At 42.8% G+C, this 25821-nt stretch overlaps 4 protein-coding genes across 8 annotated transcripts in view; 1 reads left to right on the forward strand and 3 right to left on the reverse strand.

Moving 5' to 3' along the window:
* Positions 1 to 6472, reverse strand: part of LOC139368570 (voltage-dependent L-type calcium channel subunit alpha-1D-like) — a 30681-nt gene extending 24209 nt beyond the window's left edge. The window contains exons 1-8 of the mRNA XM_071107597.1: positions 6397 to 6472; positions 3496 to 3635; positions 3255 to 3400; positions 2926 to 3078; positions 2459 to 2655; positions 1945 to 2048; positions 1677 to 1819; positions 1492 to 1557 (exon numbers count right to left, since the gene is read on the reverse strand). Coding sequence (XP_070963698.1) covers positions 1492 to 1557; positions 1677 to 1819; positions 1945 to 2048; positions 2459 to 2655; positions 2926 to 3078; positions 3255 to 3400; positions 3496 to 3560 — 874 coding nt within the window. The 5' untranslated portion in view covers positions 3561 to 3635; positions 6397 to 6472. The remainder of the gene's footprint in view (positions 1 to 1491; positions 1558 to 1676; positions 1820 to 1944; positions 2049 to 2458; positions 2656 to 2925; positions 3079 to 3254; positions 3401 to 3495; positions 3636 to 6396) is intronic.
* A 4243-nt stretch (positions 6473 to 10715) lies between these two features.
* On the reverse strand, positions 10716 to 14540 carry LOC139368572 (PRA1 family protein 2-like). Its single transcript, XM_071107601.1, has 3 exons — positions 14329 to 14540; positions 13865 to 14082; positions 10716 to 13731 (listed from the first exon to the last, which is right to left on the reverse strand). Exons 1-3 carry the CDS (start codon positions 14511 to 14513, stop codon positions 13592 to 13594), a joined length of 543 nt encoding a protein of 180 aa, XP_070963702.1. The 5' UTR covers positions 14514 to 14540; the 3' UTR covers positions 10716 to 13591.
* On the reverse strand, positions 14371 to 19547 carry LOC139368573 (mitochondrial import inner membrane translocase subunit Tim17-B). Of its 3 annotated transcripts, none has more exons than XM_071107602.1 (6): positions 19263 to 19547; positions 18207 to 18306; positions 18049 to 18112; positions 17704 to 17832; positions 17401 to 17511; positions 14371 to 15769 (listed from the first exon to the last, which is right to left on the reverse strand). In XM_071107602.1, exons 1-6 carry the CDS (start codon positions 19286 to 19288, stop codon positions 15696 to 15698), a joined length of 504 nt encoding a protein of 167 aa, XP_070963703.1. In that variant the 5' UTR covers positions 19289 to 19547; the 3' UTR covers positions 14371 to 15695. The 3 variants fall into 3 exon arrangements, with proteins under 3 accessions (XP_070963703.1, XP_070963704.1, XP_070963705.1); XM_071107603.1 differs by having other exon boundaries at positions 14644 to 15769; positions 18207 to 18786; positions 18830 to 19521; XM_071107604.1 differs by having other exon boundaries at positions 15534 to 15769; positions 19258 to 19476.
* LOC139368571 (polyglutamine binding protein 1) lies at positions 19485 to 24633 on the forward strand. 3 transcript variants are annotated; one of them, XM_071107599.1, is made up of 7 exons: positions 19485 to 19677; positions 19920 to 19987; positions 20074 to 20185; positions 20328 to 20428; positions 20671 to 20853; positions 20965 to 21022; positions 24198 to 24633. In XM_071107599.1, exons 2-7 carry the CDS (start codon positions 19921 to 19923, stop codon positions 24361 to 24363), a joined length of 687 nt encoding a protein of 228 aa, XP_070963700.1. In that variant the 5' UTR covers positions 19485 to 19677; position 19920; the 3' UTR covers positions 24364 to 24633. The 3 variants fall into 3 exon arrangements, with proteins under 3 accessions (XP_070963700.1, XP_070963699.1, XP_070963701.1); XM_071107598.1 differs by having other exon boundaries at positions 19500 to 19699; XM_071107600.1 differs by having other exon boundaries at positions 19500 to 19699; positions 20674 to 20853.
* Positions 24634 to 25821: the final 1188 nt, after the last annotated feature.

Raw genomic sequence — 25821 nt, forward strand, 5'->3', positions numbered from 1 at the left:
ACTAGGCTATATACAGGGGATACAGTTCCAAATTAATGTGCAGGGGTACAGGTAAGTCAAGGTAATTGAGGTCATATGTACATGTAGGTAGGGGTAAAGTGACTATACATAGATAATAAACAGTGAGTAGCAGCAGCGTATAAAAAAAGGGGGTCAATGTAAATAGCCCAGGTAGACATTTGATTAACTGTTCAGCAGTCTTATGGCTTGGGGGTAGAAGTTGTTAAGGAGCCTTTTGGACCCAGACTTGTCGCTCCGGTACCGCTTGCCGTGCAGTAGCAGAGAGAATGGTCTATGACTAGGGTGGCTGGAGTCTTTGACAATTTGTAGGGCCTTCCTCTGACACCACCTGGTATAGAGGTCCTGGATGGCAGGAAGCTTGGCGGGGGGGGGGGGGGGGGGGGGGGTATGTGTCGTCGTGCCCTCTTCACAGCTGACTTGGTGTGTTTGGACCATGATAGTTTGTTGATGATGTGGACACCAAGGAACTTGAAGCTCTCGACCCGCTCCACTACAGCCCTGTCGATGTGAATGGGGGCGTGTTTGGCCCTCCTTTTCCTGTAGTCCACGATCAGCTCCTTTGTCTTGATCACGTTGAGGGAGAGGTTGTTATCCTGGCACCACACTGCCAGATCTCTGACCTCCTCCCTATATGCTGTCTGATCATTGTTGGTGATCAGGCCTACCACTGTCGTGTCGTCGGCAAACTTAATCATGGTGTTGGAGTCGTGTTTGGCAATGCAGTCGTGGGTGAACAGGGAGTACAGGAGGGGACTAAGCATGCACGCCTGAGAGTCAGTGAAGACACTTGCCAGTTGGTCAGCGCATACCCTGAGTACATGTCCTGGGAATCCGTCTGGCCCTGCGGCCTTGTGAATGATGACCTGTTTAAAGGTCTTACTCACATTGGCTACGGAGAGCGTGATCCCACAGAACAGTTTGTGCTCTCATGCATGCTCCAGTGTTGCTTGCCTCGAAGCATGCATAGAAGCCATTTAGCTTGTCTGATAGGCTTGTGTCATTGGGCAGCTCGCGGCTGCTCTTCCCTTTGTAATCCATAATGGTTTTCAAGCGCTGCCACATCTGACAAGCGTCAGAGGCGGTGTAGTAGGATTCAATCTTATTCCTGTATTGACGCTTTGCCTGTTTGATGGTTCATCGGAGGGCATAACGAATTGGATTCTGGTTAAATAAAGGTGAAATAAAAAAATAAAAATAAAATAGCGGGATTTCTTATAAGCGTCCGGATTAGTGTCTCGCTCCTTGAAGCAGCAGCTCTACCCTTTAGCTCGGTGCGGATGTTGCCTGTAATCCATGACTTGTGGTTGGGATATGAACGTACAGCCTCTGTGGGGACGATGAAGGTGGTCTAGAGTTTTCTCCTTCTGGTTGCACATGTGACATGCTGGTAGAAATGAGGTAAAACGGATTTAAGTTTTCCTGCATTAATACACAGACAGTAACAGTGAGAAGAGTGACAGGCCATCATACCTCCGTCCTCGCTGTGTTTATACCAGCCAAACTTCTTCATCATTTTCTTCTTGGCAACAGCAGCACCTTGTTAGGAGACAAAGGAAAGGTTGACTATATGGGTGCAAGGCTGTGTTTTCAATGTGTGTGCATTTATTTGTGTGTTTATATGTGCGTGTGTATCTCAGTCAGTCAGTTAACCATACGTTTGTTTCCTTCCTCATCCACATCCTCGGCCTCGATGAGCCAGTCCATGTAACCACACATATCCTCCTCCATCTGCTTCTTATTCTGGGCGTCCTGCAGCTCTCCACGAGCCACGGCCTTCTCTCTTTCCTTTGAGAACTCTCTGCACACACAGACACACGTACAGACGCACACATAGACGGTCAGCACACAACCTACACTCGGAGAAGGCCTTCACACACAAATGTAACACAAGACAAACATCCACACAAACTTCCACTCACTCACCCGCTCAACACTCCCAATACAAGGTTGAGTACGAAAAACGAGCCAAATATGACCAGAGAGACAAAGTACACCCAGGGTATTTCAAAGCCAATTGCATCATTCATCTGCAGGAATACAGAAAGAGACAGAGGGAGATGAAGCATTGTTAATCGTGCTTCTACATCTGCATTGGGGGGTTTTACGCTGGGTTTCTGTATAAGCACTTTGTGATAACTGCTGATTTAAAAAAGGGCTTTATAAATACATTTGATTGATTGATTGATTGTTTGATAGATAGATAATCAGAAACTGTTCCATTTTTATGTGACGATAGACAATTTAAGTCAAATTAAATCAGAAGAGTAGTTAAGAATAGGAAGAAAGTACTAGGGGTGCATTCAAAATGACACCCTTTTCCCTATGTAGTGCACTACCTTTGACCAGGTTCCACAGGTCTCTGGTCAAAGTAACACACTATAGGGAGTAGGGTACCATTTATGATGCAGCCAAGAAAAAAAAGAGAGCCTGATATTACCCAGTAGAGCACATCGGTCCAGCCCTCCATGGTGATACACTGGAACACAGTCAACATGGCAAAAAAGATGTTGTCAAAGTTGGTGATCCCGCCGTTAGGCCCCTCCCACGGTCCTCTGCACTCTGTCCCATTGCCCACACAATCGCGCCCATTTCCAGCAAACGCACACGGTGTGGGGTCATCATCCACGTTCAGTTCTGGGAGAGAGGACAACATGAGGAGGTCACTCATCGTGACAAATGTCTTAGTCTTCTTAGTAAAAAGATGGAAATCTCATATAAAATCCAGGCTTCCAAAGCATTAGCTGATAACAAACTTGTATGCAAATAACTTGTTTACCCATGTCTGCGTACAATGACTCAAATGCAACTCTTTAATATAGTGTTAGGATGTGTATGTACAGTATAGAGCAGTGTATGTACAGTACAGTGCAGTAAACTTGTTTGTGTTGTAAGTGAAGTTTGTACCTGTGCCCAAGTAGAAACAGGTCTTGTGCATCCTGCCGAGGAAGAGCTCCAGGCCGATGATGGCATAGATGATGATGACAAACATGACCAGCAGACCAATGTGGAGTAGGGGAACCATGGCCTTCATGATGGAGTTCAAGACAATCTGGAGACCTGCACACACACACACGCACACACACACACACACACACACACACACACACACACATTCACCCAGCAGAGAGATGGGTTTTACTGAAACACACAAACACACACACACACACACACATTCACCCAGCAGAGAGATGGGTTTTACTGAAACACACACACACACACACGCACAAACCTACTGGGAACGCCAGACACCAGCCTAAGGGGTCGCAGCACCCTGAAGGCTCGAAGCGCTTTGACATCCAGTCCTCCTGGTTTGCCTGCTGCGTGGTGGGCCTCTCCAGGCTTGTGGTCGGCCGTCCCCTCAGCAACCACACTGAACAACCTGCAACAACAGCCACACAACAACAATACAGCTAAAACACCATAAACAGAATGGAGGGGGTAACAGAAGAGGAATGGAGACATGAGCTAGCGTACCCGACGACAACGATGACAAAATCAAGCAAATTCCAGCCACTGCGGATGTAGGCGCTAGGGTGCATGACCAAGCCATAGGCCAGGATCTTAGTGAAGGTTTCAATGGTGAAGATGACCAGGAAGACATACTCTACTTGTTCCTGCACTCACAGAGAGGGAGAAGACAGCATGGTCAAATATACATACTGTACTTCCTAATTTGTCCATTACTGTAATCAGTGAAGAGCAAAGACAACTGTTGGGAAAATTAGGTAAAGACATTTTTACAAGATGTTTGTGGATGTTCATAATGCAGGGTTAATACCTGTCTAATATCCAATTCATATGTTATATTCAGGGGTGTAATGTTTAATGTTGATGTATCTACTGCATGTGGGGTGGCAAGGAAGACAGGCACTGTCACGTTGATGGCTTATACTGTACATGTATACTTTAGGTCAAAATTAGTGCACAGGAATAGGGAGCCATTTCGGAAGTAGCCAGAGTCTGTCCTGTAGGTAGTGATTACAGTAGCTTCAGCCCTGTTAACTTACAGCCCAAAGCAGGCTTAATAAGCCAGCCACTAGAGCGCTAGTCAGTAACCCTTGGACTAATGCTTCTTAATGCTGCTAATCTTTGGCACCACAGTCGCTAGGCATCAGGCTGGAATAGGAATGCAGCCAAAAGCTGGCTATAGCATCGTGGTCAAACAAGGTGATGTGACAGATTAGAAGGTACAGTACCTTCACTGTAGAACGATAGGCTGTAGTGCAATGAATGGAGACAGCGCTTGCTTCATTATATTCAAATCAGGACAGTTGTAGTCCCTGAAGTGAGGACAATTACCCTATAAGTATTTCTTAACACCATACTACACGACCAAAAGTATGTGGACACCTGCTCGTTGAACATCTCTCTCCAAAATCATGGGCATTAATATGGAGTTGGTCCCCCCCTCTGATGCTATAACAGCCTCCACTAGCCTCCACAAGGCTTTCCACTAGATGGTGGAACTTTGCTGTGGGGACTTGCTTCGATTCAGCCACAAGACCATCATTGAGGTTGGGCGATTAGTCATGGCTCGCAGTCGGCGTTTCAATTCATACAAACAAGATGGGAACCACACCTTTTTGTTTGTCTGAATTTGTGGGTTTTACACACCAGCCAAGCTTCTGGGAGAGCATGATGGTTCTCTTTTGATGAGGCGTTCCAATTCATCTCAAAGGTGTTTAATGGAGTTGATGTCAGGGCTATGTGCAGACCAGTCAAGTTCTTCCACACCGATCTCAACAAACCATTTCTGTATGGGCCTCATTTTGTGCACAGGGGCATTGCCATGCTGAAACAGGAAAGGGCCTTTCCCAAACTGTAGCCACAAAGTTGGAAGCACGGAATTCTCTAGAATGTCATTGTATGCTGTAACATTAAGATTTCCCTTCACTGGAACTAAGGGGCCTAGCCCGAACCATGAAAAACAGTCTCAGACCATTATTCCTCCTCCACCAAACTTTACAGTTGGCACTATGCTACCTGCATTCGGGCAGGTAGCGTTCTCCTAGCATCCGCCAAACCCAGATTCGTTGGACTGCCAGATGGTGAAGTGTGATTCATCACTCCAGAGAACGTGTTGCCACTGCTCCAGAGTCCAATGGCGGTGAGCTTTACACCACTCCAGCCAACTCTTGGCATTCTGCATGGTGATCTTAGGCTTGTGTGCGCCTGCTCGGCCATGGAAACCCATTTCATGAAGTTCCCAACGAACAGTTAATCTGCTGACGTTGCTTCTATAGGCAGTTTGGAACTCAGTAGTGAGTTTTGCAATCGAGGACAGACGATTTTTATGTGTAACGCGCTTCAGCACTCGGCGGTCCCGTTCTGTGAGCTTGTGTGGCCTACCACATTGCTGCTGAGACGTTATTGCTCCTAGACATTTCCACTTCACAAGAACAGCACTTACAGTTGACAGGGGCAGCTCTAGCAGGGCAGACATTTGATGAACTGACTTGTTGGAAAGGTGGCATCCTATGACAGTGTCACGTTGAAAGTCACTGAGCTCTTAGGTAAGGCCATTCTACTGCCACTGTTTGCTATGGAGATTGCATGGCGGTGTGCTCGGTTTTATACACCTGTCAGCAACGGGTGTGGCTGAAATAGCAGAATCCACTAATTTGAAGGGGTGTCTACATACTTGAGTATATATAGAGTATGTTATTTATGAGTGTTAAGGTGCTATAAACTACCGTAAAGATTTCATACTGGAATCCCTATAGTAGGGAGGGGGGTATTACAGTGAAGCGTCAGACTTCAGCCTGAGTTCCCTTCCACAAGTCTAATCCAATAAAGGGATCCACGCCGGAGGGATTTAAATACAGTACTAACCAACCACTGTCCTGCCCCACAGCCAAGCAGATGGACTAGACAGGCTCTGCATGATGAGGTTGTGTACTGGGGGAGTTGAGGGGCTTGACGTGGGGATGGAGTGAGACCCCCAACTTTTCCTCGTTAACACTATTATGATTTACAATAACACCCCTAACTTCTCTGAAACTGTTGTAATCTACCTGTTTTCCATAGTATTTTGATACATCCTTTGATGTGCCACGTCTCACAGCGAGGCTTCCAGGCTTTTCTGATCGCCTCTCATCATTTGATTCCATTGACATGGGTTCAAATAGTATTTGAAATTGTTCAAATAGGTTGAGCATTTGCTTGAGCCTGCCTGAGTCCCAGATGGATTTTGCACTTTAAGTATTCCACTGATTCAACTGCGCCAAAGCAAGCTAAATGAATCAGATTTCAAATATCTCTATTTTAACCCAGGTTTGGTCCTTGTATAGCACTCCCAAAATAACACTCTCTTTAGCCTCTATGATCTCCCTGATTGACACCTCAGCCTCTATCAGCCGCCGTGCACCAACTCACCAGGTTGTGGTTGGTGGAATTGGAGTCCTCCTCAGGGAAGGGTTTAGATACACCCAGGGCCACACAGTTGGCAAAGATAGCAAGTAGAATGAAGATATCAAAAGGTCTGCAGGACTACAGTTAAGGGTAAACGCTAAACACCACATTGAATGCATCATTGACTTACAGTTTTTCTCAATCGCGTACAAGCAATTTCGGATCTGTGTTGAAATGTATCTACAGCAGAACAGCAATGATCAAATGCTCAAATACATTTACAGACCTTCTGATAATTTTCTTGCCTTGTACCTGACTAAGCCCACTTTTTTGCAAAACTTTAAATACAAATGTCATTTAATGAATACAAAATTCAGTGTTACGTTGGGACTGTCTAGTCTTTCTGGAAAAAAGTTCAACTTTGTGGACATGCAGAGATGCAGCGAATGAAGTTGGGTTACTCCGAAGTCATCATCTCCAACATTTTGGCCTTCCATTATAGTAGGGCCGTGACAATACCAGTATCGCAATATTTTTCCATGACAAACATTAAAACACAAAGCATATCTGACCCTTTGGTCCTTTACAAACCTGCTGTATGTAAAATGTTGAGTGCTACAGCTTAATAATAAATACATGTGATTCTGGATGACAACAAAATGATATTTGTTTCCAACATTAGGGCAGTTTCCTAAAGAAGTTAAATCCGCTTCGTGTTTTGTTTCCTTGACATGACACAAACGAGTATTGCGATATTGGTATCATCCCAGCCCTACATTAAAGAGCTTTGTTTTGGTGTGGATTGAGGCCTATACATTCATATCAGTTGAGTTACTCTATTGAAATCACCTACAGTATCCTTATTTCTATTTGGTGTTTCTATGAGCAAACCAGCCTACGAATTAAATACATGGAATTGGATTGTGATGATCACAACAATTGAATCCTGCACACAATGTCCTTATTTAAAATCTTATTTTTTATAAGGAATAATATTTGATTTGACGTGTATGAAATTGTTTGATGAAATATGCATAAAAGGAGAGTAATTGCTCATAATTCTGCACCTTTGGATAGTTGTACTTCCAGTTTTGATCGTCATGATTTACTGACGACAAAGAAAATGTACTGATCTACTGGGATTTTTAAAAGACAGACTAACTTTATGTTTTGCCTGCTTGGACTCAAGAGATAAGTCTGGTTGCACTCTTTTGATAAATGTATTTGGAATTTTGGTGGTATAATATAGTTAGAATGAATGTATTTATGTTTTGAGAAGGCCACTGCATTTTGAAAATGCATTTACTGTTTTGCAAAAGGCCACAGAGTTCTGTGTCTCGTAGACTCTGTTTTGAAAATCAACAACATTTGTTCCACAAAATGCTTGTAAGCGATTGAGATAACTTTAATAGGGTCTCTCAACACAGTAGGGGGTTTAAATGCTCTGACGCGCGCACACACACACACACACACACACACAAAGAGGTACATCATAATTGAAGGATATTTCCATTCAACAAGGGCTAAGGCAGCCATGCGGATGGGGTTACTGAGGGTGAGGCAGCAGAGGGCTCGAGGGGCTCGGAGAGCAGATTTGTTGGCTTGTATCTGCTTCTTCTGTCCACCACCCCTCTTCTTGCCCGAGGCAGCAGAGCCGAGGGTGTCGGACTTGTCCCCGGCAACCGAGCCGGCCAAGGAGACGCCATCCTCTGCAGGAGACAGAGAGAAGATAGTCACCATTCATTTACCAAGTTCATTATCTAGGTTATTGTTATGTAGTTACTATGCACTACTGTGTGTATAACATGTTGTGGACCATTTCTTTTCACAGTCCTCAATATCTATCAATATCTTTAATATTGTGCCAATTACTCAAAAAATGGGCCAATATTCATTGACAATAATGAAACAAGAGTAAGTAAATAGCCTTGCATGAGCTGGAACGGCTCATTTCTGTTTCTCCTGTTTCTGTAGCGTGAGGCAGCTTGATGTACAAGTACACCCCCTGGACAGGACGCTAGTCTTTCGCAGGGACTTACCCCCAATCTATCTCCTTAATGCCAAGTGCCAAGCAGAGACGCATTGTGTCCCATTTTTACAGTCTTTGGTATGACCCAGCCGAGGAGCGAACTCCAAACCTTCCAATCTGAGAGGGGCACTCTAACCACAAGGCCACTGAGATGGCTAATGAAACAACAGTATTATTAACATATTGGATAAGATTATTGACATTTGGCCAGGGGTTGGGCAGGTATTGGTTTCAGCCTGGACATGATTGGACTACCTACAAGGTACAGTAATGCATGATAGGCCTACAGATTATATAAAAGGTATGATAGGCCTATAGGGTATATTAAGGTATGATAGGTCTATAGGGTACATTAAGGTCTGATAGGCCTATAGGGTACATTAAGGTATGATAGGCCTATAGGGTATATTAAGGTATGATAGGCCTATAGGGTACATTAAGGTATGATAGGCCTACATGGAACCATAAGATGCCATATTGAGTAGAACAGCTGTGATAAAAGGGCTGTTTGACAATGTGCCCGCCCACTGCCCCCAGCCACAAGTGTTGGCTATAATTCCTTATTGTGTTTCATGACAATGGTACTGTGTGTAGGCCTAATTGGATAATGACACAAAGCTGACAAGAGTTGTTATTGAAAGTGACTAGGACTAACGGTTCATGTTGTAAGAGATCCTTGAGTTATTATATTAATACATTATACATTATACAGACATTATGCCCATTGATTCTTGAAGGATATTAAAAGCCTTATAAGTCATACATACCCTTTTATAACCCCAAATCTGAGGTTGTATGACATCATTGTTTGTTGTTTTTGCATTGGCATTTGTAAACAAACAAAGTATAACAAAGTATAGGTTCAAGATACGTTTAGAATTACAGTATCATGACAATTTCACGGACTTTCAGTCCTTTCATGCACAGCAATGAATGCACACTTTCTCAGTTCCCCCTTACTCCGTTTACAAAACAAAGTCACGGGGTCAGCCGTTTACAATTACAGATTGGGAACAACCAAAACGACGTTTTGCATGGCCAATATTTTACCTTTTCCTGCCATGTCGCAGTTCAAAACCACGATATGCCTTCAGCTTCAGGGAAAGAGCCACCATCAAATAGTTTTGCAAGTTGCAGAGTTTGACTGACAACCAATGTTGAAATTGGCTGTGCACCGCGTATTGGAAAACAAAAAACGTATGGAGAGTTAGCAAGCCATTTCACAATCCGTGTCAGTGCTCCACACCGATAATTGGTCCATCCTTGTCGAATTATTTCTACAGCAATTACTCATGAAATCTGATATTTGTATTTATTGCTCCAATGCAGCAACATTTTTCTTTACCATGTAAGCACAGATAAAAAATATCCAAATAATAGTAATAAACTCGTTCCCACACACTCTGCAGGTTGCTAACGATCTGCTGTAGTCAGCCTTGAACTCAGGATTAGAGTAATTGAGCCGTTTAAAGGGATGACCGTGAAATCTTTTAAAGGGAGGGTGGAGGGAACGTAGAGGAACTTCTGGTCAGTGTGGTCCATGGATATGATTTATACATTTATTTAAAAATGGCGACAACTAGATCATCTTGCGCCAAGTCCTTTTGGACGCATTTTCAGCACCATGGACAGCAAGCGATCAGTCAAGGACAGACGGACAAGTGGTGCAGGAGAGTTGCTGCAGTGCACACCTTGTGGGGTTTACTTTTCTCGTAAATGTCATCTAAACATTTACAGACGGTAACGTCTATTGGACGTCCTCAGTTATATATATATATTTTTACAGTATATTACAGTAAAGTACACACACAGTACAGTAAAGAAAAGTATAGTACAGTACTGTACAGTACAGTAGAACACAGTAGACTACAGTAAAGTGAAGAAATGTAGTGTACTGTATTGTACCTTAATTTAATCTAATGTACTCCATTCTTCTGAACTAAACTGTACTGTACTCTACTGAATTAAACTATATTATACTGTACTGTACTCTACTGAATAAAACTATACTCTACTGTAATGTACTGTACCATACCGTACTCTACTGTGCTCTACTGTACTTAATTGTGCCGTACTGTACTGTGATGTTCAAACGTGTGAAAGATAACCTAGAAGTCTAGGATTGTTCAGACTTGGATCTGGTTTATTCTGACCAAATGTGTACTTGTTTGGGTGGGTAGAGCTCATTAAAATAAATTACCCAGCATGCTGTGCAAGTCTTCTTCTTATTTTTACATTTACATTTTGGTCATTCAGCAGACACTCTTCTGTAAACTCTCGAATGTAAACAAAACAAAATACATTACACAAGATGTGATCTTTTTGTGTTGGTAAAATTAATTATGCGAGAAATGGCAGTGGAAATGCTTTTATGCACAAATATTGATAAAATAACCATAATATCCACGTAAACTGGGACTCACATTTTATCATTAATAACATTAGCATGCTGCACAGAATATTTGGGTCCCTCCGTGCTTGCCTCTGCTGACCTCTGCTGGTGCATGTTTTCAGTTGTTATTGTGTGACCAGGCAGGATGTAGTCATGGCCAAAAGTTTTGAGAATAACACAAATATAAATTTTCCCAAAGTCTGCTGCCTCAATTTGTATGATGGCAATTTGCATAAACTCCAGAATATTATGAAGAGTGATCAGATGAATTGCAATTAACTTCAAAGTCCCTCTTTGCCATGCAAATTAACTGAATCCCCCCAAAAAAACATTTCCACTGCATTTCAGCCCTGCCACAAAAGGACCAGCTGACATCATGTCAGTGATTCTCTCGTTGACACAGGTGTGAGTGTTGACGAAGACAAGACTGGAGATCACTCTGTCATGCTGATTGAGTTCAAATAACAGATTGGAAGGTTCAAAAGGAGGGTGGTGCCTGGAATCATTGTTATTCCTCTGTCAACCATGGTTACCTGCAAGGAAACACGTGCCGTCATCCTTGCTTTGCAAAAAAAGGGCTTCACAGGCAAGGATATTGCTGCCAGTAAGATTGCACCTAAATCAACAATTTATCGGATCATCAAGAACTTCAAGGAGAGCGGTTCAATTGTTGTGAAGAAGGCTTCATGGCGCCCAAGAAAGTCCAGAAAGCGCCAGGACCGTCTCCTAAAGTTTATTTAGTTGAGGGATCAGGGCACCACCAGTACAGAGCTTGCTCAGGAATGGCAGCAGGCATCTGCACGCACAGTGAGGCAAACACTTTTGGAGGATGGCCTGGTGTCAAGAAGGGCAGCAAAGAAGCCACTTCTCTCCAGGAAAAACATCAGGGACAGACTGATATTCTGCAAAAGGCACAGGGATTGGACTGCTGAGGACTGGGGTAAAGTAATTTTCTCTGATGAATCCCCTTTCCGATTGTTTGGGGCATCCGGAAAAAAGCTTGTCTGGAGAAGACAAGGTGAGCGCTACCATCAGTCCTGTGTCATGCCAATAGTAAAGCATCCTGAGACCATTCATGTGTGGGGTTGCTTCTCAGCCAAGGGAGTGGGCTCACTCACAATTATGCCTAAGAACACAGCCATGAATAATGAATGGTACCAACACATCCTCCGAGAGCAACTTCTCCCAACCATCCAGGAACAGTTTGGTGATGAACAATGCCTTTTCCAGCATGTTGGAGGACCTTGCCATAAGGCAAAAGTGAAAACTAAGTGGCTCGGGGAACAAAACATCAATATTAGGGACCATGGCCAGGAAACTCTCCAGACCTTAATCCCATTGAGAACTTGTGGTCAATACTCAAGAGGCAGGTGGACAAACAAAAACCCACAAATTCTGACAAACTCCAAGCATTGATTATGCTTGAATGGGCTGCCATCAGTCAGGATGTGGCCCAGAGGCTAATTGACAGCATGCCAGGGTGGATTGCAGAGGTCTTGAAAAAGAAGGGTCAACACTGCAAATATTGACTCTTTGCATCAACTTCATGTAATTGTCAATAAAAGCCTTTGACACTTATGAAATCCTTGTAATTATACTTCAGTATTCCATAGTAACATCTGTCAAAAATATCTAGACACTGAGGCAGCAAACTTTGTGAAAATTAATATTTGTGTCATTCTCAAAACCTTTGGCCACGACTGTATCTATTCTTCGAATTTGATCGTTAAATCGAATAATTTATAATAGGCTGATTGCAGAATAACATAATGACAAGATATTGCAGATGTAAGGTATATTATTTAGTAAATGAAGTGTAAATACATGTTGACAGCATTGTAAAAAAAAAACACACATTAAGTCCATAGAAGGCAATGATCAAAGAAATATAAAATATTCTCAATTGAATAGAATTTTAAACAATGAAGGCAGACTGACATTAATGTTCTTGGCAACAAATAATGCGTGGACAGAGGCATAAATAATCCCGGTAAACATTCTTGGAATAATAAAATCATAGAAGTAGAATTAATTATATTTCTATGCAAAGCATACAGTTGTTCCACTGTTGCCCTTCCATCCCAAAACACATTTAAACTTTCAACTGCATTAAATTGCAAAACCCAACAATAGTAGATGTACAATAACACAAAAAGCAGTGTGGTCAGGAGTCACAGAGTAGTGACTCATCAAACACCTTTAGGTTTCTATGTAAAATCTTTTTTTTGTAACCATAACACTGGCGTTAAATTGCATTTTAAAAACGATCTTATTGTAGCACTTACAACACACGTCTGTTAGGAGGCCACGTTTACTTCTCAACGCAGATTTTCAGCGCACAATGTCTTTTTTTTTGTCTTTTTCTGAGGATACAATGTAAACTCTATATCAGGAACTTGTCAAGGGGTGCAAAATGACTTACATCGCGGGGGAAGAACCCACATCAGTTAGTGTGTGCATTACATAGGCCAAATTGATTCCACAGAATTTACAATCTGTTACACCACCTTTGTGACACTGAGAAATCATAACAATCATTGCACCTTTGCTTTACTTCCCTCCTCTCTTCCTCTACTTTTCGTGCACTCTCAGTATGAGAGGCCTCATTCCATTTAAGTCTCTGGCACCTACCCCTGTGATTACATATCTGGGCAGGACAGGATATATGATGGAGTTTAGCTTCATCACCATATTGCTTCATCCATTCCTTTCAGATTTGGGCATACCAAAGGAGCAAGAGGCAAGAGACTGAAATAGAACAGGGCACATATCTCCTTTTTTCCTCCTCTCCTCTCCCTCTAAGATCCAGCTTCCTGTTCCTGTCCTAGTGACTCCAATAGGAGCCCCATAGGTGTTCTCTTCAAACCAATGCTCTCCAGCTTGTTCTCCAACTTGTTCTTGAGGCTCCGCAGTCTAACAGAGGCGTGGATCAATATCACTGTAACAGCGATAGAGGGAAAGAGAAAATAGAAGTCAGGGGTATAACAAATGGAGAGGGGGAGAGAGAGATGTATATGTTTACATTGTGGCAACAAGAATGGGGAGAGGTGAAAGAGAGAATAAATACTAACATAAGATGGGGAAGGCTATGCCGAAGAGGAAGACGGCCACTCCCCCAAGCACTGTGAGGAAGAGGTAGCTGGCCCCCAGAATGGCACCCAGGGCCAGGGACGGGTGGTTCCGGCGGAACCGTCTGATGGGGGCCTGGTTCTCTGCTGCCCATACAAACCCCATGAATATCAATGTCACAACTGTGGCCCCCAAGAAGAGGTTGAAGGGCTGGAAATAACTGTCAGACCAGGAGGGATATAGAGATGGCTGATGTTAGTTGACTTTTCTCTATAGGTTATAACTCATTATGTCCCATTGGACCATGAATCTAATACAATGGCGATTAGCTAATATATGATTATGGAACATGGACCCATCACACACCCATATCCACATAATTTGTGATGACTCGTACTACAATACAAAAGCAGCTAACAAAAGCAGCTGTGCTTGCATTCAGAAAACGACCACGTCAGAAACTTACCCTACTATTCCCAGGATGGTCAAAAACGAGACGAAATAGTTGGACTGGTAATACAGCAAGTTGTTTATGATCCGATTGTTCCATCTCTCCAGATTACGAATATCTGGCACGGCGAACTGAGCCGAGCTCAAAACAAAATCATCTAAGGTTCGGATAGGCGGCGGCTGCACGTCCATTTTTTCCATGTTCAATCAAATAACAGACCACATCTCCCATAATTCAAAGCATGGTAGGGGGCGTGTTCTTAGGATAATCAACTGCCCCCATATTGCTGCGTACTTGATTGCATCAGAGGGGATGGATTATAAGGCATACAGAATCAACAATTTAATTATTTTTTTTCCAGTCAATTACACTGCTAACACTTATTTTTCTGCATCATAAATAAATTAAAATCAACAAATATGGTACAGCATTCTATACATTACATGGCACATGTTTTGAATGACAAAATAATATCTAATTGTGTCAAAAACCTTCTCCATCTCAAGTTTTATGACCATAATAACAAATAAAGAGATGGAGTAGGAAAGTGCTCTGGTTCAACAAAGTGGATAGACCTTATAGTGCTTAGGCTTTGGAAATGTGTGGGAATGCAAATGTGTGGGAATGCAAATGTGTGGGAATGCATGGCATAGTAGCAATAAAGGGAGCGAGGTAAACAGCAGAGAAGAACACATGAGCATATGGACACAGCCTTCCATTCCAGCCTTCTGAGTTTGCAAATGGAATCAAAAGATAAGTGTGTTTGTGATGTGACCCTGAATCCCTACCGTTATAATAAGCCTCACGGTTATGAAAGCTGCCATGAGGAGAGGAAATTGAATGATAGTGCAGTTCTCCTCCCTCAGTGCATTACATTTTACAAGCAAAATCAATTACATCAGTTTTGAACAGCATTGATTTTGTCACCCCTGACACTAACTTCTAATCCTAAATACAGTCATTACATACTCACAGATACCTGTATTAATGCCTATTCATGTTTAGCTACCCATTCTATTTCTGTAACTGCGGTTATTCAGCACCAAAAGTCTTAGTCACCACAAAATGCTGGTTTTGTGCATAAATGAATCTGATAAAGGTGGGTATAATTCAGGACCAGTCAGAAGGAACACTGGTGAACCAGTATACACAAACATATTCATAAACAAGTGACTCAAATAACCTGTAATCTACCCCTGGGGAATAATAATAATAATAAAGTGCATCTATGTTCTTATGACCGTTGGGAGGATGGAGGCTGGTTCAGGGTGAGGTTGCTTACACCAGTGAGGTCAGGTTTCAGAGCACCCCTCCCCTCTCTAGTCTGAGATTGTCAGTTGCAGTACGCAGGGATGTAGCTAGGCCCGGCAGCTCCATGGAACCTAATGGGACCCAGTCTGCTGTTGGCTGGCATCCTTAGGAGGAAGCTGGCTGGGGTCATCCACAAAGGGACTCGCTGGATAGGAGAAATAACCATATTTCAACTGTGGTAGTTACTGCTGTGTGGGGGTTTTCAGAAGAATACAACTAGGATTGTGACATTCATTCAATTCCCAACAAAATGTACAGTACCAGTCAAAAGTTTGGAAACACCTACTCATTCAAGGGTTTTTCTTTATTTGTACTATTTTCTACATTGTAGAATAATAGTGAAGACATCGTTACTATGAAATAACACATATGGAATCATTTAGTAACCAAAAAGGTGTTAAACAAAATATATTTCATATTTGAGATTCTTCAAAGTAGCCACCAGCTTCATGAGAAATGCTTTTCCAACAGTCTTGAAGGAGTTCCCACATATGCTAAGCACTTGTTGGCTGCTTTTCCTTCACTCTGAAGGAAACTCTTCCCAAACCATCTCAATTGGCTTGAAGTCGGGTGATTGTGGAAGCCAGGTCATCTGATGCAGCACTCCATCACTCTGCTTCTTGGTCAAATAGCCCTTACACAGCCTGGAGGTGTGTTGGGTCAAACCAGATGGGATGACGTATCGCTGCAGAATGCTGTGTAGCAATGCTGGTTAAGTGTGCCATGAATTCTAAATAAATCAGTGACAGTGTCACCAGAAAAGCCCCATAACACCTACTCCTCCATGCTTCATGGTGGGAACCACACATGCGGAGATCATCCACTCACCTACTCTGCGTCTCACAAAAACATGGCGGTTGGAACCAAAAATCTCAAATTTGGACTCATCAGACCAAAGGACAGATTTACACCGGTCTAATGTCCATTGCTTGTGTTTCTTGGCCCAAACAATTCTCTTCTTTTTTATTGGTGTCCTTTAGTAGTGGTTTCTTTGCAGCAATTCGACAATGAAGGCCTGATTCACGCAGTCTCCTCTGAACAGTTGATGTTGAGATGGGTCTGTTACTTGAACTCTGTGAAGCATTTATTTGGACTGCAATCTGAGGTGCAGTTAACTCTAATGAACTTATCCTCTGCCGCAGAGATAACTCTGGGTCTTCCTTTCCTGTGGCGGTCCTCATGAGAGCCAGTTTCATCATAGCGCTTCATGGTTTTTGCAACTGCACTTAAGAAACGTTTAAAGTTCTTGAAATGTTCCGTATTGACTGACCTTCATGTCTTAAAGTAATGATGGACTGTCATTTCTCTTTGCTTATATGAGCTGTTCTTGCCATAATATGGACTTGGTCTTTTACCAAATATGACTATCTTCTGTAAACCACCCCAACTGATTGGCTCAAAGAAATTCCACCAATTAACTTTTAACAAGGCACACCTGTTAATTGAAATGCATTCCAGGTGACTACCCCATGAAGCTGGTTGAGAGAATGCCAAGAGTGTGCAAAGCTCTCATCAAGGCAAAGGGTGACTACTTGAAATAATCTCAAATATAAAATATATTTTGATTTGTTTAACACTTTTTTGGTTACTACATATGTGCTATTTCACTATTATTCTACTATGTAGAAATGAGTAAAAATAAAGAAAAGCCCTGGAATTAGTAGGTGTGTCCAAACGTTTGACTGACCCGACTGCACTGTTTATTTGACTGCATACAGAGTTCAGTCAAATCAGGCTTCTACAACAGTTCCAGGGCTGTCTCTAAACATTACTTACGGTTCTGAAACTGCTGTGCGGTGTATCTGGTGAGAAGGATGCCAAAGCCCTCGATCAAGGCCAACAGGATGCCCCCCATCATGGCCGACCCCACCATAGCCAAAGGCCCACCTAAGGAGAGCACAAAGCCAACAGTCAAGCCCTTGAGCTAATCTGACTTTGTTGGGTGGGTGGGGCAAGATGGTCAGGCAGGGGGTGGGGATGGCCTCAGATCAGAGGGTCTTGAAAAAAAGATGAAATATACTAAATCTGTTACATCTACAATAAATGTATTGTCAAATGAATGTTTGTCTCAACACTCACTGCGTGCAGCCAGGACTGCCCCAGTCATCGCCCCACTAGTTATAGAGTTCCAGGGGTCCTCTTTCCCTCGAATACGGACCAGGCCACAGTCGATTGTAGAGAAGAGTCCACCCCACACAGCAAAGCTACCTGCAGGAACATCACACACAGCGTTAGTGATATATAGGGCTTACACTAGTACTGTATAACGTGTAACCGACGGTTATGGATAAAGACCATCATGAAAATAAAATAACCATCATAACCAGCTGACTGACGACGGGACGGCCGGCATTCGTGATGATGAATGGTGTCTGTACTGTGTGCAGTACAAGAGAGAACTACTGTAAAGACAGTGACCCTTACCGCCGATCTGTGGAGCTCTTAGTCTCACAGCATTGACGCTACCTTTTAGTCTGTGCCGAAAGCCCTGTGCAGAGACGAGACATTTCTTTTTCGATCACTGTTCTTATATTGATCTTAAAATATCTTTCATAAGCTAAGAGAGAGTCTTTCAAACTCACCACAGGAGCATTCCGAAAGCCCTTGACTGACTGGAACACCCCTCCGCCGATGGCCCCCATGGTGAACGCACCACCACAGTCATCTACTATTCTCCAGGGACTGAGAAGTGTGTGTAGGTAAACAAACCACAATACAGATATTAACGAGAAACCACTTGTCTATCTATGCATAAATATGTAGGCCTATTACTGGTATATAAACAATTGACCTAATATACTGTAGCGACCAGTTTGGACAGTTATGTGCCTGTGTTCTAATGTGTGGTTATCAGGGCACGTTTATCAGTTTGATCTGGGTTTGGCGGATCCAGCATACCAGTCCCCCTTGCTGTCTGCCAATCAAAGGAATGCCTGGAATGTTTCAGTGCCAGGCATCCTTGTGGTTGGTGGAACAGCAGAGGGCAAACAGTAGCCTGTGTGAGTTCTGGTTAATAAAACGTTCAATTTGAAAATGCGATCCTCTGTTGTGGACATTCTTTCATGTATGATCTATCAAGGTCTTTACAATACTATAACTATCTACCTAATACTAGTTAATAGTAATATTAGTTTGGATACGAATTATAAACCATTAACAAACCTTTTATAAAGATAATTTATAATGGCGAGTTTAACGCAAGAACCAGTGTATTATAAAGATAATTTATAATGGCGAGTTTAAAGCAAGAACCAGTGTAAGCACCAGTTTTGTCACATAATTTACTAGTTCAGACCTAAAACTTCCACATCCTTAGACAATGTCTAGCGAGCTAGCTATGCCTGGCTAGATGTAGCTATGTTACGCAACTTGTTTAGCAAGCTAGCTAACGATAACTTACTGCTAGCGGACTAAACTCCACTCCATGGTGAAGGAACTTCGTCAAAAACTTCCTTCACCATGGATGGAGTGGAGTTTAGTCTGCTAGTTAGCTATAATTCAACCATCATTTGCGTAATGACTCGGGCATAAATGGCATAATAACCATTATGGTAAAGCATAAAAGTATGTTGGCTAAAGAGAGATAGCACCAATATTGACAACTGTCTACTTAATTGTCTGTCTGAAATGTACTTCACCAAGGTTCACGGGCATATTCTTCCATGTTTGTTGTTGCTGTCCGTGCTATGACGACATATTTCTGAGACTAATGCCACGATCGAAACAACTGAGAACTGGGAAAAATCGGAATTACGACTTCAGGGCGTTCAAAACAACTGGGAACTCGGAAAAAAAACGAGCTCCGATTGGGAAAAATCTATTTGAACGGTCATTCAACTCGGAATTCTAACTCAGGAACTCGGGCCTCTTTCTAGAGCTTCGACTTTCAGACCTGAATACCACTGACGTCATGATTTGACCTCGTATGTTTCCGAATTCCCAGCGGTTTTGAAAGCGGCAACCGATTCCCTCCCCCAACTAACGACGCAATCATTGTGCGCTTGGGCTGTGTGACTGGCTGCTGGATAGATTTCGCTCCACATCTGAACTAAAGTAAGGACACATTTGGATGCAGGTAATTATAAACTGGTATTCACATTTGATTACATTAACGTTTTCCCTATACAGCTAATTTTGATTGGCTGAAAACGTTAGTTAGCTAGCCACTAACGGTCAGACGCGAGTGAGGTAGCTAGCTACACGTTAGAAAATAGTATTTATGGCTAAGTTAGTTAGCTAGTTTGGGGCCATCGACTCAACAGGCTATAACGGTAATCGTTCATTTTCTCCCGTAGGATGCCTCTGCCCCCGGCGTTACTGGCTCGCCTAGCCAAAAGAGGGATTCTTAAGCACTCAGATCAAGGTATGGCTACAACAACAAAATAAAAAAAAATGACTCACTGCAAAAATGCTAGCTAGTAGCTAAAACATTACACTTCCTGTCTCTAGATGCGGATGAGGAGATCATTGCTGAGGACTATGATGACAACAATGTAGATTATGAGGCCACTGCCCGTGAGAATTTACCTCCCAACTGGTACAAAGTATTTGACCCTATTTGGTAAGCACTCTTTCAGATTCTCCACTAAACATGTAGATTGCGCAACACCTATTGGGTATTGCTAGTGGACAGCAGCTGTTATGGAGTGATTTGTTTTTGGTTGTGGACTGACTTTAAAATTACATGCATTTTGTATCCTTAGTGGTCTGCCATACTACTGGAATGTGGAATCTGACCTAGTTGCCTGGCTGTCCCCAACCGACCCCACATCTGTGATAACCAAAGCTGCCAAGAAGTCAAGGGGTAAGAACAGTCCTAGCTTGACCACCCAGTAGAGCGGAGACTGTTTCATGTATTCAGACTCAGTATTTAGGATGGATTTGATTCTGACAATCTTGGTCTTGCTGCTGCTCCAGTTTCAACTGTTCCGCCTACGTCTATTTTAAGCTGGGTTTCTGTATAACACTTTGTGACACCGGCTGGGGTAAAAGGGCTTTATAAATACATTTGATTAATCTTACTAACTCAAATATTCCATCTTACAGCAGAGGTTGGGGAGGACAGAGGAGAGAGACAAATTGAGAAGCCAGACAGAGAGAGGGAGCGAGAGAGGGACAAAGATCGGGAACCAGAAATGGAGAGGGAAAGAGGGAGGAATGACGGGAGGGAAAGAGACAGGCGGATGCAGAGGAGAGAAGACTTTGCCCCCTACAGCAAGAACAAACGAGGTAAAGATTCACAACATTGTATATCTTGCTCAAAACAAACATTGCAACCATACCCAAATCAAATGGCTTATGTACACTTGCTAACAGGTTTCTGTAAACTGTATTTTGCAGGGAGGAAGGATGAGGAGATGGACCCAATGGATCCCAGTGCTTATTCTGATGCTCCCAAGTAAGGCCACTGACCCAATCATTCATTGCTACCTTTCCTTGCATCGTGAGCTTCATGTCCATTGTCAGAAATCCCTGGCACTCTTTTTCTCCTGCCCTGTATGTAGGGCTGTGGTGGTCATCAAATTATGTCAACCGGTAACTGTCATGCAAATAACTGCCCGTCTCACGGTATTGACCGTTAACTAACATAAACACATTTAGCATAGCCTACAAGCCACTGATCCGGACCTTTGGAACATCTACATTTTAAAAAGTGTTGTCAATCCATTTAATATAGCCTACACCATCACAATAAACCCATTATATATTTTAGGCAGTTCTAAATAAATATTATATAAAGAAAATGTAGCCTATTTCAGAAGAATAACATATTCTGAGTCATCCTTATGTTAGGTCTTGATCTGGCTATGCCATATGGCTGTGGGCTACACTAGTTCATTTAGCAGGCAAGATTGCTTATACTTCCTGTGGCATTATTTTATAGTAAGAACAATATAATTGAACATCGCTAAATAAAATAGAAAGGATATTTTTCCCAAATTATTTCCGAAGGACTGCGTACATATATTGGAATTCCACATGAGAAAGGTTGCCGACTCCTCGTGTAGACTTTTACCGGCAACTTCTGGAGAATAATGGCAGAATCTGCAAATGTCAGCAGGAGGAGAATAGTTGGGTCAGGTTCTTTTAATTATTTTTTTTACTTCTGGTTATCAAGATCTATCTAGCTCTCTGGTGCCCTCTTGAGGCATCAAACCGTAAGCTTAAAGCATCAGACGAGCTCAATACATTTAGTTGATTTTATTAAAACACGTAGGGTGTGTCTATATATAGACAAATACACTTTACAAATATGTACAGGCACTCCGTATTGCGTTGTGCATAAGACCAGCCCTTAACTGTGGTCTATTGGCCATATACCACACCCTTGCCTTATTGCTTTATTTTATAGGAAGTAACTGTAAAAGTACTACTGGTGATATATGTAATGGGGAATTGATATACACTAACAATCAAACAAACAATTCACACGATTAAGTTATCAAACAATGAATGTGCACAAATTGGCAGGAGAGAGTGCATTTTGGAGAGAGTTGTGCAACGGAGGTTCATCTGCATCGGCCATGCAGCATTTACACTGATATGGCCTCAACAAGTCAGGGCATTCATACTTCTTGCGCTTCACGGGGCAGTGCAGAGCTGTTGTCAAGGAAGTGACTTTGTGTTTATACAGGATGTACTGCCCCCACCTACCATCAACCAATCATGTTGATGTGGTGCTATACAGTGCCCTCTGTATTGTTACAATATTAGGGAGGTGCATGGCGATGCACTACAGAGCTCTATTTGGCCTCTGGAAACTCACAATGGCGTCACAACCTCCATATGGAGCCTCCGACCACATTTTTGAATCAAGAATAAATGGGTTTTTGGTCTAAGCCTCCAATGGATTCATTCACTGAGATGGGCGCAAATATATACAGTGCATTAGGAAGGTATTCAGACCCCTTGACTTTTTCCACATTTTGTTACATTACAGCCTTATTCTAAAATGGATTCAATTGTTGCTTTTATCTCATCAATCTACACACAATACCCCATAATGATAAAGCAAAAAAATAAATGTTTGCAAATGTATAAAAAACAAACTGAAATCACATTTACATGTGATTTACATTTACATTTGGGGCGGCAGGGTAGCCTAGTGGTTAGAGCGTTGGACTAGTAACCGGAAGGTTGCAAGTTCAAATCCCCTAGTTAAAAAAGGTAAAATAAATAAACATAAGTATTCAGACCCTTTACTCAGTACTTTGTGGAAGCACCTTTGGCAGCGATTACAGCCTCAAGTCTTCTTGGGTATGACACTAAAGCTTGGCACACCTGTATTTCGGGAGTTTCTCCCAAACGACAAGTGGGCTGTCATGTGCCTTTGACTGAGGACCGAGCGTCTTAGGCAAGATGCAATAGATGGTATAGAATATACATATGGGATGAGTAATGCAAGATACGTAAACATTATTAAAGTGACTAGTGATCCATTTATTAAAGTGGCCAATGATTTCAAGTCTGTATGTAGGCAGCAGGATAGCGAATGGAGGACGATTCTCCTGCGGTTCATTTTCATGCTAGCCAGGCATTCTTCTCCGGTTGTTTTTTAAAATGTTTTTAATTAGGCAAGTCCGTTAAGAACAAATTCTTATTTACAATGCCGGCCAAACCCTAACGACGATGGGCCAATTGTGCGACGGCCAATCACGGCCGGTTGTGATACGGCCTGGAATCGAACCAGGTCTGTAGTGATGCCTCTAGCACTGAGATGCAGTGCCTTAGACTCGGGAGCGTAGCAATGTGCTTAATACTAGGAAAGTGGAAATATAGTGGTGTTGGAGGGCCAATTGGAGGCACTCTTTCCTCTGGTCTATTTTTTTTTTTTATCCCAGGGCAATGATTGGGGACATTGCCGTGTGTAGGGTGCCGTCTTACGGATGGGACATTAAACGGGTGTCTTGACTCTGTGGTCACTATAGATCCCATGCCACTTATCGTAAAAGTAGGGGTGTTAACCCCGGTGTCCTGGCTAAATTTTCAATCTGGTCTTCATACTGCACCATCATGGCCACCTAATCATCCCCAGCTTTCAATTGGCTCATTCATTCCCCCTCCTCTCCCCTGAAACTATTCCCCAGGTGGTTGCTGTCAATGAGAACGTGTTCTCAGTCAACTTACCTGCTAAAATAGGGGTTAAATAAAAAAGCCTGTGGGATCCTCTTATTAAGAGGCCATTAACTCAGTTCTCACTCAGTTCTCATGCATAGCATATAGAAATATTGTGAAACATGGGCTATAGAAACACTTATTTCAGTCCATGCATCAACCAGCTATTAGGAGCTGGCTTTCGTCGCTCACTCTGAATGCCAGGGCTCTCATTAAGAGTTTGATTTGATTGCATTTTCAGTGACGTCAGTGATTAGAGGGACAATGGAGCTCTGAGTACCCGGCCATTAGCAAGTTTGGTAGGCTACTAATGACCAACGGCATTCAGAGTGCAGTGTTGAAGAAGCCTAGCTACCGTGACTCTAGTCACGTGGAAATTGAACTGCGGTCATGACTCGTAACACAGTCACCGTAACAGCCCTTCTGCATGTATCTAAAATGTATTTTTCCCCACACAGGGGCAATTGGTCCACTGGCTTGCCCAAGCGTAATGAGGCGAAGACAGGGGCGGACACCACGGCAGCAGGGCCTCTGTTCCAGCAGCGCCCGTACCCCAGCCCCGGAGCTGTACTCAGGGCCAACGCAGCCAATAAAAAGCCCCCCAGTGACGACGACGACGACTGACCACAGGGGTTCACACTCGGCAGGAAACACAACTGTGGGCTCCTTGCCTGCTACGTTTGGAATGAAGTTACCTTTCTATTCTCAGTCCATACACTACATGGAATGTGAGACCCCTGCTGACAGAGCTAATCTGGTGAGGCGGAAACAAGTTGTGCTTCTGCACGTGTAAATATTGCTTGGTATTTTTTTTGGTATGACTGAAATGTTACCTGTAGGCTACCATTGATCATCAGATGAGTGGCATTTGCTAAATAAATGCTAAATAAATGACGTACTCTGTTTTTTTCCCTTTTTGAAAAGAGGCTACATGTGCAATGCTATTGCAGTAAACATGGAAAATTAAGGGCATCATTCTGAATATATTAGTATTACACTATATATATATACACACACACAGTATATCACAAAAGTGAGTACACCCCTCACATTTTTGTAAATATTTGAGTATATCTTTTCATGTGACAACACTGAAGAAATTACACTTTGCTACAATGTAAAGTAGTGAGTGTACAGCTTGTATAAGTGTAAATTTGCTGTCCCCTCAAAATAACTCACACAGCCATTAATGTCTAAACCGCTGGCAACAAAAGTGAGTACACCCCTAAGTGAAAATGTCCAAATTGGGCCCAAAGTATCAATGTTGTGTGTGGCCACCATCATTTTCCAGCACTGCCTTAACCCTCTTGGGCATGGAGTTCACCAGAGCTTCACAGGTTGCCACTGGAGTTCTCTTCCACTCCTCCATGACATCATCACAGAGCTGGTGGATGTTGCACTCCTCCACCTTCCATTTGAGGATGCCCCACAGATGCTCAATAGGGTTTAGGTCTGGAGACATGCTTGGCCAGTCCATCACCTTTACCCTCAGCTTCTTTAGCAAGGCAGTGGTCGTCTTGGAGGTGTGTTTGGGGTCGTTATGTTGGAATACTGCCCTGCGGCCCAGTCTCCGAAGGGAGGGGATCATGCTCTGCTTCAGTATGTCACAGTACATGTTGGCATTCATGGTTCCCTCAATGAACTGTAGCTCCCCAGTGCCGGCAGCACTCTTGCAGCCCCTGACCATGACACTCCCACCACCATGCTTGACTGTAGACAAGACACACTTGTCTTTGTACTGCTCACCTGGTTGCCACCACACACGCTTGACACCATCTGATCCAGACTTTGAGGTCTTCAGTCAACTTAGTGTATGTAAACTTCTGACCCACTGGAATTGTGATATAGTGAAAATCTGTCTCAACAATTGTTGGAAAAATGACTTGTGTCATGCACAAAGTAGATGTCCTAACTGACTTGGCAAAACTATAGTTTGTTAACAAGAAATTTGTGGAGTGGTTGAAAAATGAGTTAATGACTCCAACCTATGTAAACTTCAACTGTGTGTGTATTGCCAACAGCATGATTATGCCATTACTGTTGTAATATTGCCACTTGAGTCAGGACAAAGGACAAAATGGC

This window comes from Oncorhynchus clarkii, chromosome 16 (genome assembly GCF_045791955.1).
Source record: "Oncorhynchus clarkii lewisi isolate Uvic-CL-2024 chromosome 16, UVic_Ocla_1.0, whole genome shotgun sequence".
In the NCBI taxonomy this organism is placed as follows: Eukaryota; Metazoa; Chordata; class Actinopteri; order Salmoniformes; family Salmonidae; genus Oncorhynchus; species Oncorhynchus clarkii.